We start from the raw sequence: 19,119 nt of genomic DNA on the forward strand, positions 1-19,119 counted from the left end.
CCCACGGTGGTCTCTCTAGGCCCCTCCGAACAGCGGGGATGTAAATATTTAGCTTCCCGGCCCCAGTGCAGGCGCAGTAGAGCGAACCCGACTGGGATCGACTATTTCCACCTAATCCCGAGCGGAGAGCCGCTACTGCGCCTTCGCTGGAGCCGAGAAGGTAAATATTTACATGGCTGCCATTCAGAGGGGCCTAGAGAGACCACCGTGGGATGGGAGAGGACAGGGGGAAGTCTCGATAGGATCCAGAGGCTTTCACCTCCTGGATGTACGTACCTTCCATGGGCCCTTTTTTCATGACAGGTTCTCTTTAAAAGAGTTTCAACTGGGTTGTGGGGTTTTCTAGATATACTGAAATAGTTTATTTAGAAATGAATTTGATTTGACTTTTAGAAGTTTTTTTTTTTTGTTTTTTTTTGTATTTTTTTTGTTATGCTTCCTGTTAGGTAAGGAATAAGCAGTCTTAGCCAGGCATTTTATTTTCATTTGAAAGATAGCACTACTGTGCATCTGAACTGAAAGAGATACGAAGGCTGCCATATTTATTCCCCTCTAAATAATACCAGCTGCCTGGCTGTCCTGCTCATCTCTCTGGCTGCAGTAGTGTCTGAATCACACACCAGAAACAAGCATTTGGCTAATCAAGTCAGACTTCAAACGAGGCGCCATCTTAGTATAGGGCATGCCTTTAACCACTTTCGCCTCCTGGACGTACTAGCTACGTCCAGGAGGCCATGTGCGCGTGCGCACGCGGCCGAACATGCACGCGCGCTTCCGGTCAGCAGATCGATAGCCCAGGAATCAATGAATCGGGCTATGGTGTCCGATCACTGATTCCTCTCCCTCGCAGAAAAAGCGACAGCTTCTCTCGGAAGCTTCGCTTTTTCTGGCTTTTGCGTCCCTCTAAGCGTACATGTTACGCTTAGAGTGACATCATGTAAACAAACTCATGGCTGCCATCTTGTGGCCAAAAAGTAAAACTACAACAAAATGTAAAAAAAAATAATCACATATTTACTGAAAAAAATTACTGTATACATCCCACCCTCCCAAAAATACCCAAATAAAATGTTTACTATAAAAAAAATAAAAATGTAAATATTTACCTAAGGGTCTAAACTTTTTAAATATCAATGTAAAGATGAAATATTTGTATTTTTTTTTTTTAATTTAAAACTTGTAAATAGTAATGGATGCAAAACGGGAAAAATGCACCTTTATTTCCAAATAAAATATCGTCGCCATACATTGTGATAGGGACATAATTTAAATGGTGTAATAACCGGGACAAATGGGCAAATACAATACGTGAGTTTTAATTTTGGAGGCATGTATTATTTTAAAACTATAATGGCTGAAAACTGAGAAATAATGAATTTTTTCAGTTTTTTTTTCTTATTCTTAGTGTTAAAATGCATTTACAGTAAAGTGGCTCTTAGCAAAATGTACCACCCAAAGAAAGCCTAATTGGTGGCGGAAAAAACAAGATATAGATCAGTTCATTGTGATAAGTAGTGATAAAGTTATAGGCTAATGAATGGGAGGTGAACATTGCTCGGATGCATAAAGTGAAAACGACTGAAGGCTGAAGTGGTTAACCTTCCTGGCGGTAACCCCGCCAGGAACGTAGTTCGGGGTTAGCCGCGCAGGAGGTTTTCTCAGGCCCCGCTGGGCCGATTTGAGTAATTTTTTTTTTTTTTGCTGAACGCAGCTAGCACTTTGCTAGCTGCGTCAGCACTTCGATCGCCGCCGCCCCGCGCCGATTCGCCGCATTCCACGTCGCAGCACAGCCCCCCCCCCGCCCAGACGCCTGCGCTGCCTGGCCTATCAGCGCCAGGCAGCAGCAAGGGGTGAATCGGGACTCCCTTAGACGTCACGACGTCCATGACGTCGGTGACGTCATCCCGCCCTGTCGCCATGGCGTCGGGGGAAGCCCTCCAGGAAATCCCTTTCTTTGAACGGGATTTCCTGATCGCCTAGCGCCGGATAGCCGCTGAGCGGCTATCATGTAGCGAGCACTAGGCTCGCTACATGATTTAAAAAAATAAAAAAACAAAAAGGCTGCGCTGCCCCCTGGCGGTTTTTAATATACCGCCAGGGAGGTTAAGCCAGACGACTTCCAACAAAGGCGTGCTATGACCCCTCTGGAGGAGAATCTTGCAATGGCCATGCGTGTCACTTCCTCTTCCTGCTTCATTCAGTGATGCACTTCTCTAACAGAGAAGACAGGGTGACCCGGAAGTTATAACATAGCCAAGTTGTCAGCCGCGATTTTTACATTGAAATCCAACGAAAACTATTTGGTGTAGATTAGAATGGTGATTCAGGCATCAAATGTAAGAGGAGAGCACAAGCTACAGAAAGGTATGCATCTTTAAGTACTTTGCAGTACTGGTCGGAGTGTTAAAGGCATACCCATGAGAGGCGCTCGGAGTCCCTTTAAACAATCCCAGTTGCCTGTATCAGAAAAAGGAGATAGAAGAGAGTGCTTCTATGGTGCAATATATTTAATTCAGTTTGCAAAACTGCACAATAAATGCACGTATGAGATAGCAAAAATATCTCACATGCCTAATGTTCCACTCTTCGGACATCACAAGTGGCCAGTGGGGGCATCAACAAGGGGTGCATGGTAGGTCTGGAGTCCAGGCAAGTTCCGTGTGTCGGTGACAATGACCATGCGCTTCACTACACCAGTGTCACTGACTTGACAAAGACAGTTCAGGGTCTATGGCTAAAAGTGGCAGAGGATCAGCAGGACAGCCAGGCAATGTGCATTGTTTAAAAAGAAAGAAATATGGCAGCCTCCATATCCCTTTCACTTCAAGTTTCCTTTAAAGGATACCTGAAGTGACATGTGACATGATGAGATAGACATGGGTATGTACAGTGCCTAGCACACAAATAACTATGCTGTGTTCCTTTTTTTCTTTCTGTGCCTGAAAGAGTTAAATATCAGATATGTAAGTGGCTGACTCAGTCCTGACTCAGACAGGAAGTGACTACAGTGTGACCCTCACTGATAAGAAATACCAACTATAAAACACTTTCCTAGCAGAGAATGGCTTCTGAGAGCAAGAAAGAGGTAAAAAGGGGAATTCCTTATCAGCGAGGGTCACACTGTAGTCACTTCCTGTCTGAGTCAGGACTGAGTCAGCTACTTACATACCTGATATTTAACAGAGAAAGAAAAAAAGGAATACAGCATAGTTATTTGTGTGCTAGGCACTGTACACACAGGGACGGATTTGTACTTTCCAGTGCCCTAGGCCTGCTGTCACCAAGCCCCCTCCCCCCCCCCAAATAAAAAGAATTGTCCAACACTCTGACTAGCGATCATTGGTTTGAATGGGCTCATCTCAGTTGTGCTGCTCTGCCCCCCATTCAACAAATAATTCCTGTAATTTGCGCTCCTGCCCGACTGTGCACAGCAGCCGATAGTGTTCTGGGCAAGCATACTTGCGAAATGACGCTGATGTATGACCGGTACTTGTCAAGAATGCATAACACTGTACCGGCCATGGGCAGGAGCGAGAAATTACAGGGAGCACGAATGGCCAGAGAATGCGCTGCTTCTTTGTCCTCTGTGCGACTGGCTGCAGTCGGAGTCACCAACAGGTGGCAGGGCAGTGCAATGGAGAGAAGCCCATACAAGACAGAGAACAGGTAAGTAGCAAACATCCTGTCAAGACCCACTTTGGATGTTCTGTTGTAATTATAGTGGACCTGAACTCAGAACTTCCTCTCTGCTCTAAAAGATTTGCAACAACATAACCTTTCAATAAAAACATTTTTGTTACAGCTGATACAAATCCTGCAATAAATCTGCAGTGTGTCTACTTCCTGCTTTTATGGAAGAAGACATATTTTTAACATCCTGTGCTTTCAAATGAGCTTAGCTGTTGTGGCAGTCAGGTGACCCTCACAGTGTAGAGATCAAATTACAACTTGTGACACAGAGGAGAGGGGAATTAGACAGGCTCTCTAAATACATACAGGGTACATATCTCTGTTTTCCTTCTGTCCTGTGCAAGAGTTCAGCTCCACTTTAAAGCATCTGAATGACATTTATTTATATTTGCTGAAAAATCTATGCATCTCTTTTGAATGCTGAATGTACATATGGTGGTTGCTCTAACATATTGGCAGTATACGGGGACAAAGTCTGAAGAAGGCTTATTTAAATTGCCTTTAAAACGTTTTTTTAGGGTAAATGAGGCATGTGGCATCATGTTTTTCTAATGATGTGGGGACTTAAAATCCCTCTCTCTCTCTCTCAGATGGGAAATCCGAGTTTGCTCGGACAGTGCTATTCAGATTTTAAAAAAATATCCGAATTGCTATTCAAAGTTCTGATAGTGGAAAAAGTTCAGATTATCTGGGTAGTTCGGATACCCAAATATTGGATGAGCACCACTGCTCAGGTGTTATTTAAAATGACAGTTTAGCATTGAAAGGGAAGAAAACAGCATTTTTTATCCTGCAGTCTCATAGATGGTAGGAGCTGGAGGACAGAAAATTAGTCAGGAAAGAGTTAACTAAGGAAGAGAAGCGACCACTGCTACTAGGAAAAAAAAAGAAAAACAGTCATAAATTAGGATTAGATAAATTAACAACTGCAGGGGTCAGTGTCAAAGCTGTAAAAGAGGTAAAGAAACTGCAGATATCACTGATGTTTGGGAATGCCTGCATTAAAACTCAGCGGAACTTGGTTCTATCTGCTTTGTAATGCAAATCTCTGGTATTTCTCACATCGATCTGTAAGTCTATCATACAAAGGAATGGATTATCAGGTGACCGTTATGATTGATCCTGATTGTTTTAACACATCAGGAAGTGAGAGAGAGATGCTGGGATTGGGGATCTCTGGAATTCAGCTATTAGTGCAGAGCAGGGCGCTGACTGGCTGCGCTGCAGGACCAGAAGAGGTGATTTACTTTGACATATGACCTCTTCTCTCTCCAAGTCATGCCGCCCTTCTTATCTTATCTAATTTTATCGCCATGGCCTTTCTGGCCTTTCCAGAAATCCGGCCCTGCGTACACATCATCAAGTCACATGTCACTTCGTGTATCCTTTAACCTCTTGATGACCAGCTAACGCCGATTGGCATAAACTAGTCGTCTGCGGGTTTTCATGGAAACGGCCGCTCGTACGAGCGGCCTTTCCATGTCCGTTCACGGAGGGTGTCTCCGTGAACAGCCGGAGAGCCGCCGATCGCGGCTCGCCGGCAAAATTAAACACGCGGGGAAGAAATCCCGCTGTTTACCACATACGGCGCTGCTGCGCAGCAGCGCCGTAAGGCAGATCGCCGATCCCCGGCCTCTGATTGGCCGGGGATCGCCGGCCTATGATAGGCTGAAGCCTATCCTTCAATGCGCAGGACGGATATCCGTCCTGCGCAGCTCACAGGGGGAGGGAGAGGGACGGAGCGCAGAGAACGCTGAGGAGGGGGGCTTTGAAGAGCGCCCTCGCAAAGCGCAGCAAGCCGGTGGCGATCAGACCCCCCCAGCAGGACATCCCCCTAGTGGGGAAAAAAGGGGGTAAATCTGATCGCCCTGGCTCTATCCTGATCTGTGCTGCGGGCTGGAGAGCCCACGCAGCACAGATCAGCCATAAATCCCCTGGTCGTCAAGTGGTTAAGGCCGCCTCCGTGTCTTTGGTCAACTATGTCTGCTGCTCTTCCTTCTTCACCTGTGATATAAAGCCTGGTGTAATTATCCACGTCAGTCAGACCTAATTCCCTAGTCTGGCGCAGGCACTGTGTCTGCAGTGAGCTCAGAACCTTCCAGAAGCCACACAAAAGGGCCTATTTGTTAGGATCGGGGCTCCCAATATAAAGTGGTACTTGTTATCCAATTTTAAAGCAAGCCGTAAGTGAAAACATAAAAACAAATGGCCTCCAGTAGAGGAAAGTCCCTGGATAGTCCCGGATCCTCCTTGTGCTCCCTGTTGCATAAGCTCTCATGGACCCAAAGCAGGTAATATGGGCACCTGCAGCACTCCATTACAATGCATACCACACCCGGGGGGTAATTTGGGCGCTGTCGCCGCTTATTGTGGCGCAGATGTCAGCAGAGGGGGTTTCACATGAATGCTCGTAGGTGTGCGTCCGTCCAAGTACAAGCTTCTTCGTTCTGCCGCATGTACTGTACTCATGTTTGCCCAGTACAGTGACGCTCGTTTGTGGACGGGAGGGTCCATGGCAGCACCGGTGGGCTACAAGAGGAACTGGGATGCCTCTGGACCATCTGCGTAGGCAAGTATTGCGTTTCAGCTCTCCGCCTCCTTTAGCCCGAATGAATGTGCGTTTTTGCACTTTGGTTCAACCTAAATAGCTCCAGAAAATGCTGCATTCAGCATGTTTGTGACTTTACACCAAACCGCAGCGCCACTGTGGGAACACCCTCATAGGGTGACGCTGCACTAGCACTTTGCTGATCAGCTACCCAATCACCCTCGGGGGGCCACGGTATCGAATTGGTCGGCATTTTCGTCTAGCAGAGCTGGGTCCCTAGTTCAAATCCCAGCCAGGGCCCTATCTGCACAGGGTTTGTATGATCTCCCTGTGTCTGTGTGGGTTTCCTCTGGGCACTCCAGTTTCCTCCCACATCCCCAAAAAAATACAAATAAATTAATTCGCTTCCTCCTAAATTGGCGGTAGACAACACATACACTGCACGATACATACATAGACCTACGACTATGGTAGGATTAGATTGTGAGCTCCTTTGAGGGACAGTCAGTGACATAACTATGTACTCTATACAGCACCGACATCTTCCGCAGCGCTGTACAAATACTAAATAATAATAATTAATGCAGTCCAGGTTTGCTTCTGTGCTCCACAGCCCTGGGTAGCCGCTGTAATTCGTGTCTTTCCTGGAAAGCACTAGGACGCCCGCTGGCTCCTTGGGGCGCTGCCAAGAGGTTCTCTGTAATTTCACTTAGTGGAAGCAATCTGTGGCTCCCAGTAGGATAGGGCAGCGGCCCGGTGCAGCCTCTGAAAACCTGTCAGGAAAATAAAATGGAGCCTAATAATGGTGCACTTTATACACTCTGTGAGAATTACTGAGAGAACACTTAGCAGGTTTCTCCGTCCTCTGGAGAGCAGGAAAAGGTTTGTATAATCCCCGGCCTGACCTGACTGACTGCCAGAGAGACATTACTAGCATGATGTTACCGTGTGTGGTGTCATCACCATTCTTTACATCAGACTTAAAGAGAAACTCCGACCAAGAATTGAACTTCATCTCAATCAGTAGCTGATACCCCCTTTCCCATGAGAAATCTTTTCCTTTTCACAAACAGACCATTAGGGGGCTCTGTATGGCTATTTTGTGGTGAAACCCCTCCCACAGTGTGATGTCAGCACCATGGTACTGACATCACACTGTGGGAGCCTGGTTGCATTGTGGGAAATAGCAGCTGTTTCCAACTGCCAAAAAAAAGCAAGCAGTATCTTCTTCCAGTGACATCACCTGCCAGCAGTAAAAATGTCACCATGTGATAAATGTCAGAATGTAAATCAGGGAGAGGAAATATTTTACAATAGGCCAACAGTGACTAAATCATTTATATATAATTATTGTAAAAATTAAGCCCTTTTTTATTAATTATTTTCACAGAAGTTCCTCTTTAACAGCGGTCTAAGTAGGCCTGCCCAGCAAAATGTTGGATGAAGCCCCCTCTGTATTAGTACAAAAAAATAAAAACCAAAATGCAGCGTATCACATAAATAGGCAGTGTTGCGCAAACATAACTAGGCGGAGTTACTTGGCTTCTGTGCTGGCTGGTCTGGCTTTCTGCTGGGCGGGCTGCCTATTTGGGCGGGCAGCACCCCCCCCCCCCCCCCCCCAGCATTCCCTGACCTTCTAGTGGACTTCCTCCCATGCTCCCACAGACCTCCCATTGAGGCACTACTACTCCCAGCATGCCCCCATAGAATAACCACAGCTCCCTTCATGCCCCCATAAAGGCAGCACAGTGCCCAGCATGGCACCAGAGCACCCACTATGCCCACATAGAGGCTCCACAGCACCCAGCATGCCCCCGATTGATGCACCACAGCTCCCAGCATGCCTGCCATTGAGGCACCACAGCTGACTCTGCCTGGGGGACATCCAGGGCACCTGAGAATAGATCCGGGGCACATGCCACTGATCTTTGGGGCTAGCAACGCCCCTGCTAAGGCTACTTTCACACTGCCAGAGAAAATGCTACATTTATTGAAACGGAACTGAATGGATCCCAACTGATGCGAGCGGATCTGATGCAAAGCAATATGATCCATTCACATCAATGCTTTTGGATTGAATCCATTTGTTCCAGCAATGGCTGGATAGTGTAATGGTTAAGGGCTCTGCCTCTGACTCAGGAGACCTGGGTTCAAGGGAACTGAAGTAAGAGGTATCCGGAGGCTGCCATATTTATTTCCTTTTAATCAATACCAGTTGCCTGGCAGCCCTGCTGGTCTATTTCTCTGCAGTAGTATCTTAATAACACCAGAAACAAGCATGCAGCTAGTCTTGTCAGATCTGACAGTAATGTTAGAACCAACTGATCTGCTGGATGCTTGTTCAGGGGCTATGGCTAATCGTATTAGAGGCAGAGGATCAGCAGGGCTGCCAGGCAACTGGTATTGCTTAAATGGAAATAAATATGGCAGCCTCCATATCCCTCTCACTTCAGTTGCCCTATCAATTCTTGGCTCTTCCTGTTCAGTAATAGGGTATGCAAATTTTCTGCGTTTATGCAAATGTATGGACGTTTGTATGCAAATATATGCAGGTTGAAAATGGACCAATCCAATCCCGCCCAGGTTTAAATGGATTGGTCCATTTTCAAGCTGCATTATATTTACATACAAATTTACATAATTTTGCATTCACTCAGAAAAAATTGATCATCCCTATTCAGTAAGGCAAACACAGAGAAGGGACACCAAGAGCCCGATGTAGTGTGGTATGTACTGGTAATTGAATGAGAATGGTAGAGTAATGAAGCTATACTCACAAAGCAGGTTTACCATCCAGGCAACCACTGTATAGGCAGGTGGGGAGATCAGACCTGACCCCACTCAGGATTAAGAAGTCGCTCTCCATAGATGAGGGAAAAATCCCTCCACCAAGGGTGGATTAATATAGCGTAAACTGGATCAAAGATACAAGTTTATTTACATACTCCAGAGGAAGATGCAACGCGTTTCGTAGGTGTGACCCCCGCTTCTTCAGGTAATGGATAAGGAGTACAAGCATGCAGGTCTGTAGTTGGGCCAAGCACCTGGCTACAACTGGATTGCATTAGACCAATGAGAATCGTCCCTCCCCAGGGAGGATTCTCATTGGTTCACGAAGCAGTGCGACATTTTTTGCCCAAGGACTCCTTGCTGAATAGGTGCTGGCTTACTGAACAGGAAGAGCTGAGATTTGAACCCTGGTCTCCTGTGTCAGAGGCGCAGCATTGGGGCAAAATGTTGCAGATTTTCACAAGTAAGACCCCTGCTTTATTGAGCCTGTAACTCACTAACCTGGAACAAGTATGCAGCCAGCAGATTCCAAACACCAATCCCGGCTGCTTGTTTGTTTGTTTTCATTGACTCGCAAGCATTTAGAAAAGCCAGGGTCAGGGTGATAGGTTCAGCAACGGCATCCCTTACACTTCTTCTGTCATGCTGCCCCTATGCTTCGAAACGCCTTGCCACACCCAATCAAGACAGCTCCACCCTGGAAGTATTTAAATCAACACTGAAAAGCAACCAGTTTAGTCATTTATGATCACATGACTTTTCCCCTGTACACATCACTATGTACTGATCTGAGCTTTTGCGCTTTGGGTCGTACTGGAGAAAAGCGCTTTGCAAATGTCTTGTTGTTTTCTTCCTGCAGGCTCGCTGTACTCTGCGTTGTCTGTCCTTTATTCCCACACGCGCTTCACACTTTAATATTCTGTCTGGACACCTTTTGCTTGATGGTAAAAATAAATTATTCTTCATGGTCGTCATGGGAACCACAAGTGTCGCTGATCGAAGGCTTACATAAAAGAATAAAACGAGAACCATCGCATTGTGCATCTTTTCAATGGCAAAGTGTATATCGTATGAAAGGCAAAACTCAGGAACGCCGGGGTTCAGGTTGTGCTTCAGGTATCCGCCAGGGCTGTGGAGTCGGTACAAAAACCATCTGACTCCGACTCCTCAGTTTATGAACAACACACCAGACAGGTCAGGGATCAAGTTATTGAGAAATTTAAAGCAGGCTTAGGCTACAAAAAGATTTCCAAAGCCTTGAACATCCCACGGAGCACTGTTCACGCGATCATTAAGAAATGGAAGGAGTATGGCACAACTGTAAACCTACCAAGACAAGGCCCTCCACCTAAACTCACAGGCCGAACAAGGAGAGCGCTGATCAGAAATGCAGTCAAGAGGCCCATGGTGACTCTGGACGAGCTGCAGAGATCTACAGCTCAGGTGGGAGACTCTGTCTATAGGACAACTATTAGTTGAGCACTGCACAAAGTTGGCCTTTATGGAAGAGTGGCAAGAAGAAAGGCATTGTTAACAGAAAGCATAAGAAGTCCCGTTTGCAGTTTGCCACAAGCCATGTGGGGGGCACAGCAACCATGTGGAAGAAGGTGCTCTGGTCAGATGAGACCAAAGTGGAACTTTTTGGCCAAAATGCAAAACGCTATGTGTGGCGGAAAACTAACAGTGCACATCACTCTGAACACACCATCCTCACTGTCAAATATGGTGGTGGCAGGCTCATGCTCGGGGGTGCTTCTCTTCAGCAGGGACAGGGAAGCTGGTCAGAGTTGATGGGAAGATGGATGGAGCCAAATACAGGGCAATCTTGGAAGAAAACCTCTTGGAGCCTGCAAAAGACTTGAGACTGGGGCGGAGGTTCACCTTCCAGCAGGACATCGACCCTATACACAAAGCCAGGGCAACAATGGAATGGTTTAAAACAAAACATATCTATGTGTTAGAATGGCCCAGTCAAAGTCCAGATCTAAATCCAATCGAGAATCTGTGGCAAGATCTGAAAACTGCTGTTCACAAACGCTGTCCATCTAATCTGACTGAGCTGGAGCTGTTTTGCAAAGAATAATGGGCAAGGATTTCAGTCTCTAGATGTGCAAAGCTGGTAGAGACATACCCTAAAAGACTGGCAGCTGTAATTGCAGCAAAAGGTGGTTTTACAAAGTATTGACTTAGGGGGCTGAATAATTATGCACACCCCACTTTGCAGAATGTTTGGAATCATGTATGATTTTGGTTCCACTTCTCACATGTACACCACTTTGTATTGGACTTTCATGTAGAATTCCAATACAATTGATGCATGTTTGTGGCAGTAATGTGACAAAATGTGGATAACATCAAGGGGGCCGAATACTTTAGCAACCCACTGTATCTCTGCTTCAGCTTACCAAAAGGACCACGAGGCCCAAAATCTAGAGTACATATTGTCTCGGCGCAGCTCAGTTTGGCGCGGGAAGAGCAGAATGACAGCTGTCCCTGCTGCCGCTAATCTCCAAAGCGGGATTAAATACTATTTCCCCTCCGAGTCGTCGCAAGTCAGAGGGGGCTGTAATTCAGGGTCTGGCAGCCACCACAGCCCAGAATTACCACTACGCGGGGTGCGCATCATAGCATTGCTGCTGTGACAGCACCCAGCTTTGGCTCACAGCCGAAATAACCAGCTTCGCCAAAGTTTAGGTGCCCACCTTGGGCTCTCTTTACAGGGGCACTATCGCGAAAAATTGTAACATTTAAAACATATATGTAAACACATACAAATAAGAAGTATGTTTCTTTTAGATTAAAATGAGCCATAAATTACTTTTCTCAGATGTTGCTGTCACTTACAGTAGGCAGTAGAAATTTGACATTACTGACAGGTTTTGGACTAGTCCATCTCTTCATAAGAGATTCTCAGCATGGTCTTTATTCTTTATAAAGACACTAGCAAAAAGGCCCGCCCATTAAAAAACGGGAGCTAGGTCACAGCGGTTACCCCCCGCAATGCGCGCACATACGCGTCCCACTTGCTCGTTCACCACCACTGTCTCAAGTATATGCACACAGGGAGCTGCTTGCTTGGCAGGTGGAAAAAGCTGTTATTTCCCACAATGCAATGAGAACCTCTGTGAACCACACACAGCAATCTGTCAGATGCAGCCCTGTGTCCTAACTGCCCTGGCTGCGCACATGCTCAGTACAAGAAAGCCAGGGACACACAACCATTCAGTTGATGACGCAGGGACACTTGCATTTTATTGTATAGGATTCCTTAAAAAGGAGTTATACAAAGGTGCTGGCCAGCCTCCCTCCTTGCTGTACACTTATTTGGCAACTGCCATTCACTAAGTGCTTTTGAAAATAAAGAAAGCCTTGCAAATCCCCCATGAAGAGATGGGCTAGTCCAAAACCCGTCGATAATGTCAGAGTTCTACTACCAACTGTAAGAGACAGCAACATAGGAGAAAAGTAATTTATGGCTCATTTTACTCTGGAAGAAATGTACTTATTTGTATGTACGGTATGTGTTTACATGTATTTAAATTTTACAATTTTCTCGATAAGGAGCGAATCAAGCACTCTGGGTATTTGGCCTGAGCACCCCTAATAAAACGTTTGGCTCATATCACAGGTGTGAAGGAAACCTCCAACTTTCTCTTTAGCAATACGGGCAGGTGGGAATCTGAAAGCCAGGCTGCCACCTTGTCTAAGATCTTCCTCCTTTTCTGCATGCAGCTCTTATGGTGCCCATACATTTACAATTTTTTTTCTCTTTTTTTTTTTTTTTTTTTTGATTACCGGTAGATCATTTAGTTCGATTTTTCTGTTAGATCAAATATAAAGATTTTTCCAACATGTCCGATCGAATTTTTATTGAAAAAATGGGATAATCGTTCCTTTTTCTTAATTGAAAATAAGATTCAATTCGATCGTTTTGGTTGAATACACGGGAAAATCTAACGTTTTTATTGTACCATATATGGGCACTATTAGTGTAACAGTTCCTTTCTGTATCTAAACATTACAAAGAATAGCTGAAGTTGAACTTTAAATATGAAGTTTCTAATATTCTCACCCCCTTGTTTTGTCAGTTTACAAACCCTCTCATCCTGTTGCTGTTGGGCTCCGCCTTGGTCAGCGTCATCACAAAGGAATACGAGGACGCGGTCAGCATTACGGTGGTAAGTTGGGAAAGGCGTGGTGACTTCTACTGCCGCTATTATCAGTCCCCTTAATGGACCTGTTACCTGTGCTCATCTATAACTCTCTCTATTCTCCAATCAGCATCTCTCCATCCTCCAACCTCCCCTCTGTTCTCCACCTGTGATGTGTCATCCAGCTAACCTCTTGCTCCTCCCCTACTGTGTCTCTATATCCTCTAGCCACACCTCTATGTCCCCCAGCTACCTCTCTGTGTCTCCCAACTACTTCTCCGTGTCCCCCAGCTACCTCTCGGTGTCCCCCAGCTACCTCTCGGTGTCCCCCAGCTACCTCTCTGTGACCCCCAGCTACCTTTCTGTGACCCCCAGCTACCTCTCTGTGTCCCCCAGTTACCTCTCTGTGACCCCCCGCCTACCTCTCTGTGTCCCCCAGCTACCTCTCTGTGTCCCCCAGCTACCTCTCTGTGACCCCCAGCTACCTCTCTGTGACCCCCAGCTACCTCTCTGTGACCCCCCGCCTACCTCTCTGTGTCCCCCAGCTACCTCTCTGTGTCCCCCAGCTACCTCTCGGTGTCCCCCAGCTACCTCTCGGTGTCCCCCAGCTACCTCTCGGTGTCCCCCAGCTACCTCTCGGTGTCCCCCAGCTACCTCTCGGTGTCCCCCAGCTACCTCTCTGTGACCCCCAGCTACCTCTCTGTGACCCCCCGCCTACCTCTCTGTGTCCCCCAGCTACCTCTCTGTGTCCCCCAGCTACCTCTCGGTGTCCCCCAGCTACCTCTCGGTGTCCCCCAGCTACCTCTCGGTGTCCCCCAGCTACCTCTCGGTGTCCCCCAGCTACCTCTCGGTGTCCCCCAGCTACCTCTCGGTGTCCCCCAGCTACCTCTCTATGTCCCCCAGCTACCTCTCTATGTCCCCCAGCTACCTCTCGGTGTCCCCCAGCTACCTCTCGGTGTCCCCCAGCTACCTCTCGGTGTCCCCCAGCTACCTCTCGGTGTCCCCCAGCTACCTCTCGGTGTCCCCCAGCTACCTCTCGGTGTCCCCCAGCTACCTCTCGGTGTCCCCCAGCTACCTCTCGGTGTCCCCCAGCTACCTCTCTATGACCCCCGCCTACCTCTCTGTGTCCCCCAGCTACCTCTCTGTGTCCCCCAGCTACCTCTCTGCGTCCCCCAGCTACCTCTCTGCGTCCCCCAGCTACCTCTCGGCGTCCCCCAGCTACTTCTCGGTGTCCCCCAGCTACCTCTCTGTGTCCCCCAGCTACCTCTCTGTGTCCCCCAGCTACCTCTCTGTGTCCCCCAGCTACCTCTCTGTGTCCCCCAGCTACCTCGCTGTGTCCCCCAGCTACCTCTCGGCGTCCCCCAGCTACCTCTCGGCGTCCCCCAGCTACCTCTCGGCGTCCCCCAGCTACCTCTCGGCGTCCCCCAGCTACCTCTCGGCGTCCCCCAGCTACCTCTCGGTGTCCCCCAGCTACCTCTCGGTGTCCCCCAGCTACCTCTCTGTGTCTTTGAGCTACCTCTCTCTGCCCCCCATCTACCTCTCTCTATACCTCCCAGATACCCTTCTCTGTCCCCCAGCTACCTCACTCTGTCCCCCCAGTAGTGATGGGCATGTCTAGGAGAACTCTTGGAGAAGCATGTGATTTGTTTGATCAGCTGATAGATTTGCAAAGCTCTGATTTGCTGTTATCACATCCTGCTTTAGCACATGATCATGACTGATGTATAGACAGATTGACCAAGAGACAGACCGGTTGCCTGCCCATATACTGACACTGGTACACTGCAGACCAATCCCTCCGGAGGGACTGGACATTTATATTCAAGTGCAGCCAAGCAGGTGTCATCGCTAGGCCGATTTCAGATAATTTCATGCGGAGCTGAAACGTTTGGGGATTGGTCTGCAGTGTACCAGTGTCCCCCAGCTACCTGGGTTCGTCACATTGTCAAAATATTTATTGCCTTTACTGCCTGCATGTTGAATGATCGTCCTGTGACACCCAAGTGTTTTGTGTACAGCATCTCCAAGCCTCTAAGGCATTGTCCTCACACAGAGCGGGCCTACTGCCGCTATGCAGCACACAACCTCACCCCACCATTGTTCTGTGCATACTATGAAGGTGACCTGTTCTGTCTTTTTGTTGCTGCAGGCAATCCTCATCGTGGTGACTGTGGCCTTTGTGCAGGTACGTAGTCACATGTAACAGGCGGGAGGGGCCGGGGAGGGACAGTGAAGGTATTTTGATGAGGAGGGAAAAGACGTTTGTATGTATTGACAAGCTGTCCTTTTATCTCTGGCAGTCCCGCTAGGTAAATATTACCAGCATGACCTTTCAGCGGAGACTTTCGCAGCACAGACTGCTTTCCTCCTGTCTGGGCCACTTACACTTTATTAATCCAAATGCGCTACTGTCTTCTTTAAATGGGACTAAACAGATTAGCCACAGCATGATAACATTCATGGACAGAACATTTTCTCCATAACAATTTATGGAAAAAAACAAAACTAAACTGAGTTTTACAAGTTGGCTTCACTTTACACTCAAAGGATTATTAGTAACACCTGTTCAATTTCTCATTAATGCAATTATCTAATCATCCAATCACATGGCAGTTGCTTCAATGCAGTTAAGGGTTTTGGTCCTGGTCAAGACAATCTCCTGAACTCCAAACTGAATGGGAATGAAATGTGATTTAAGCAATTTGGAGCGTGGCATGGTTGTTGGTGCCAGATGGGCCGGTCTAAATATTTCACAATCTGCTCAGTAATTGGGATTTTCACGCACAACCATTTGTAGGGTTTACAAATAATGGTGTGAAAGGGGAAAAACATCCAGTATGCAGCAGTCCTATGGGCGAAAATGCCTTGTTAATGCTAGAGGTCAGAGGAGAATGGGCCGACTGATTCAAGCTGATAGAGCAACCTTGTCTGAAATAACCACTCGTTACAGCTGAGGTATGCAGCAAAGCATTTGTGAAGCCACAACACGCACAACCTTGAGGCGGATGGGCTACAACACCAGAAGATCCCATCGGGTACCACTCATCTCCACTACAAATAGGAAAAAGAGGCTACAATTTGCACAAGCTCACTAAAATTGACAGTTGAAGACTGGAAAAATGTTGCCTGGTCTGATGAGTCTCGATAGAGTCAGAATTTGGCATAAACAGAATGAAAACGTGGATCCATCATGCCTTGGTGGTGGTGGTGGTGTAATGGTGTGGGGGATGTTTTCTTGGCACACTTTAGGCCCCTTAGTGCCAATTGGGCATCATTTAAATGCCACGGGCTAGCTGCGCCTTGTTTCTGACCATGTCCATCCCTTCATGACCACCATGTACCCATCCTCTGATGGCTGCTTCCAGCAGGATAATGCACCATGTCACAAAGCTCCAATCATTTCCAATTGGTTTCTTGAACATGACAATGAGTTCACTGTAATAAAATGGCCCCCACAGTCACCAGATCTCAACCCAATAGAGCGTCTTTGGGATGTGATGGAACGGGAGCTTCGTGCCCTGGATGTGCATCCCACAAATCTCCATCACCTGCAAGATGCTATCCTATCAATATGGGCCAATATTTCTAAAGAATGCTTTCAGCACCTTGTTGAATCAATGCCACTTAGAATTAAGGCAGTTCTGTAGGCGAAAGGGGGTCAAACACCGTATTAGTATAGTGTTCCTAATAATCCTTTACGTCAGTGTATATGGAGCATTGAAAGGGTTAATGTGGAATTACATTCAAAATGTCCCCCTAATGATTAAACATTGTAAAACAATGAATATGAAAGACTATTATTATTATTATTACTTAGTATTTATATAGCGCCGACATATTACGCAGCGCTGTACAGTGTATGTATATGTATGTATGTATATATATATATATATATATATATATATATATATATATATATATTGTCTTGTCACTAACTGTCCCTCAAAGGAGCTCACAATCTGATCCCTACCATTGTCATATGTCTATATTATGTAGTGTAAGTACTGTAGTCTAGGGTCAATTTTTTAGAGGGAGCCAATTCACTTATCCGTATGTTTTCGGAATGTGGGAGGAAACCTGAGTGCCCGGAGGAAACCCACGCAGACACGGAGAGAACATACAAACTCTTTGCAGATAGTGCCCTGGCTGGGATTCGAACCAGGGACTCGGCGCTGCAAGGCGAGAGAGCTAACCACTACGCCACCGTGCTAACCACTATACACCCCGCGACTTGGCTGCCGATCGACCATCCGTGCCCTCGAGCATTGGTCGCATGTATTGATAGGACATGCTGCAAGATGTAGGGCCGACATGTTAGATCGGGTGATCAGCAGTAACGATGTGTAATATCGGGACAAGCCACAACCGTGGGACAGTGCCGGGGTCGACGAGACGGCGTCACTAGGACAATGCCCAAATATTTCTTGCTGATCTTGATCGGGAATCGGCGTGCGGTTTATGGCGCTCAACAGATCTTTTTCCGATCAGATTCAATCAATGAGAGATCTGTCTCTTGATAGATCTGCCAATACATTGTTAGAAGTGTGGGCATCTTAAAGGATACCCGAACTGAAATTTTACATAATGAGATAGACATGTGTATGTACAGTGCCTAGCACACAAATAACTATGCTATGTTACTTTTTTTCTTTCTCTGCCTGAAAGAGTTAAATGTCAGGTATGTAAGTGGCTGACTCAGTCCTGACTCAGACAGGAAGTGACTACAGTGTGACCCTCACTGATAAGAAATTCCCCATTTTTTCCTCTTTCTTGCTCTCAGAAGCCATTTTCTGCTAGGAAAGTGTTTTATAGTTGGAATTTCTTATCAGTGAGGGTCACACTGTAGTCACTTCCTGTCTGAGTCAGGCCTGAGTCAGCCACTTACATACCTTATATTTAACTCTTTCAGGCAGAGAAAGAAAAAAAGGAACACAGCAGAGTTATTTGTGTGCTAGGCACTGTACATACACATGTCTATCTCATTATGTCACATTTCAGTTCGGGTATCCTTTAAGACTGCTCTGATATCTTTTAAATGCATATTTACACCTCTCTAAAGGCTCGTACACACGTCGGATTTCTTTTAAACGACCCACCGTTTGGACGTCCGGTTGTTCAGTCGTCCGGACGTCAAATCGGGCGTGTGTACAGTCCGTTGTTCAGCTGATATGACTGGACTTGAACGATCCGCCAGGCGAATAGTTCAAGACCAGTCTTATCAGCTGAACGACGGACTGTACACACGCCCGATTTGACGTCCGGCCTATTTGACGACCGGATGTCCAAACGACGGGTCGTTTAAAAAAATCCGACGTGTGTACGAGCGTTAAAGTTAACTGATATTGTTGCTAGCTGCCGGACAGATGATCAGACTGACTCCTAATTAAGTAATTTGTGAGCAAATAAAGGAGAGAAAGTTATCTTGGGATCAGTCAGTGAAAGGGTTCAATGGGATTACACTCAAAATTAAATGTTCACCCTTATGCATTAAAGACAGTCAAAAATTAATATGAAAGACTAAGATAGTGCTGACGTATTTTGAATGTATAAATAAAGGCGATAAAGTTATCTGCTTCCCCCCCTGGCTACACGGTTTCCTACACTTCCATACTCCAATAATGCTGCTAAATGAGGTGATAAGCAGGAGTTTTAACCCTTCCAGTTCCTTGAAAAATAGATGTTTTTAGCTGTTAATTTTATGTTGTGTTTAATGCTTTTATGCCTGGTACACACTGTGAGATTTTCTGTCGGATTTACTGTCAGATCGATTATTTCAAACATGTCCAATCTGCTCTCCGATCGATTTTCCGAGCATTTTCCAATCGTTTTCCGTTCACTTCGATAGGGAATCGATTGGAAAATGCTTGGAGTTCAATCGGAAATCAGATCGGACATGTTGGAAATAATTGATTTGACGGTAAATCGGCCAGAAAATCTAAT

The 19,119-nt window shown here is 46.5% G+C and overlaps 1 protein-coding gene across 1 annotated transcript in view; it reads left to right on the plus strand.

Annotated features, from left to right (window-relative positions):
• Positions 1-19,119, plus strand: part of ATP2C2 (ATPase secretory pathway Ca2+ transporting 2) — a 214,591-nt gene that overhangs the window by 72,188 nt on the left and 123,284 nt on the right. The window contains exons 4-5 of the mRNA XM_068260802.1: positions 13,117-13,206; positions 15,329-15,364. Of these exons, the coding sequence (XP_068116903.1) occupies positions 13,117-13,206; positions 15,329-15,364 (126 nt within the window). The remainder of the gene's footprint in view (positions 1-13,116; positions 13,207-15,328; positions 15,365-19,119) is intronic.

Source organism: Hyperolius riggenbachi, chromosome 11 (assembly GCF_040937935.1).
Source record: "Hyperolius riggenbachi isolate aHypRig1 chromosome 11, aHypRig1.pri, whole genome shotgun sequence".
Lineage (NCBI taxonomy): Eukaryota > Metazoa > Chordata > Amphibia > Anura > Hyperoliidae > Hyperolius > Hyperolius riggenbachi.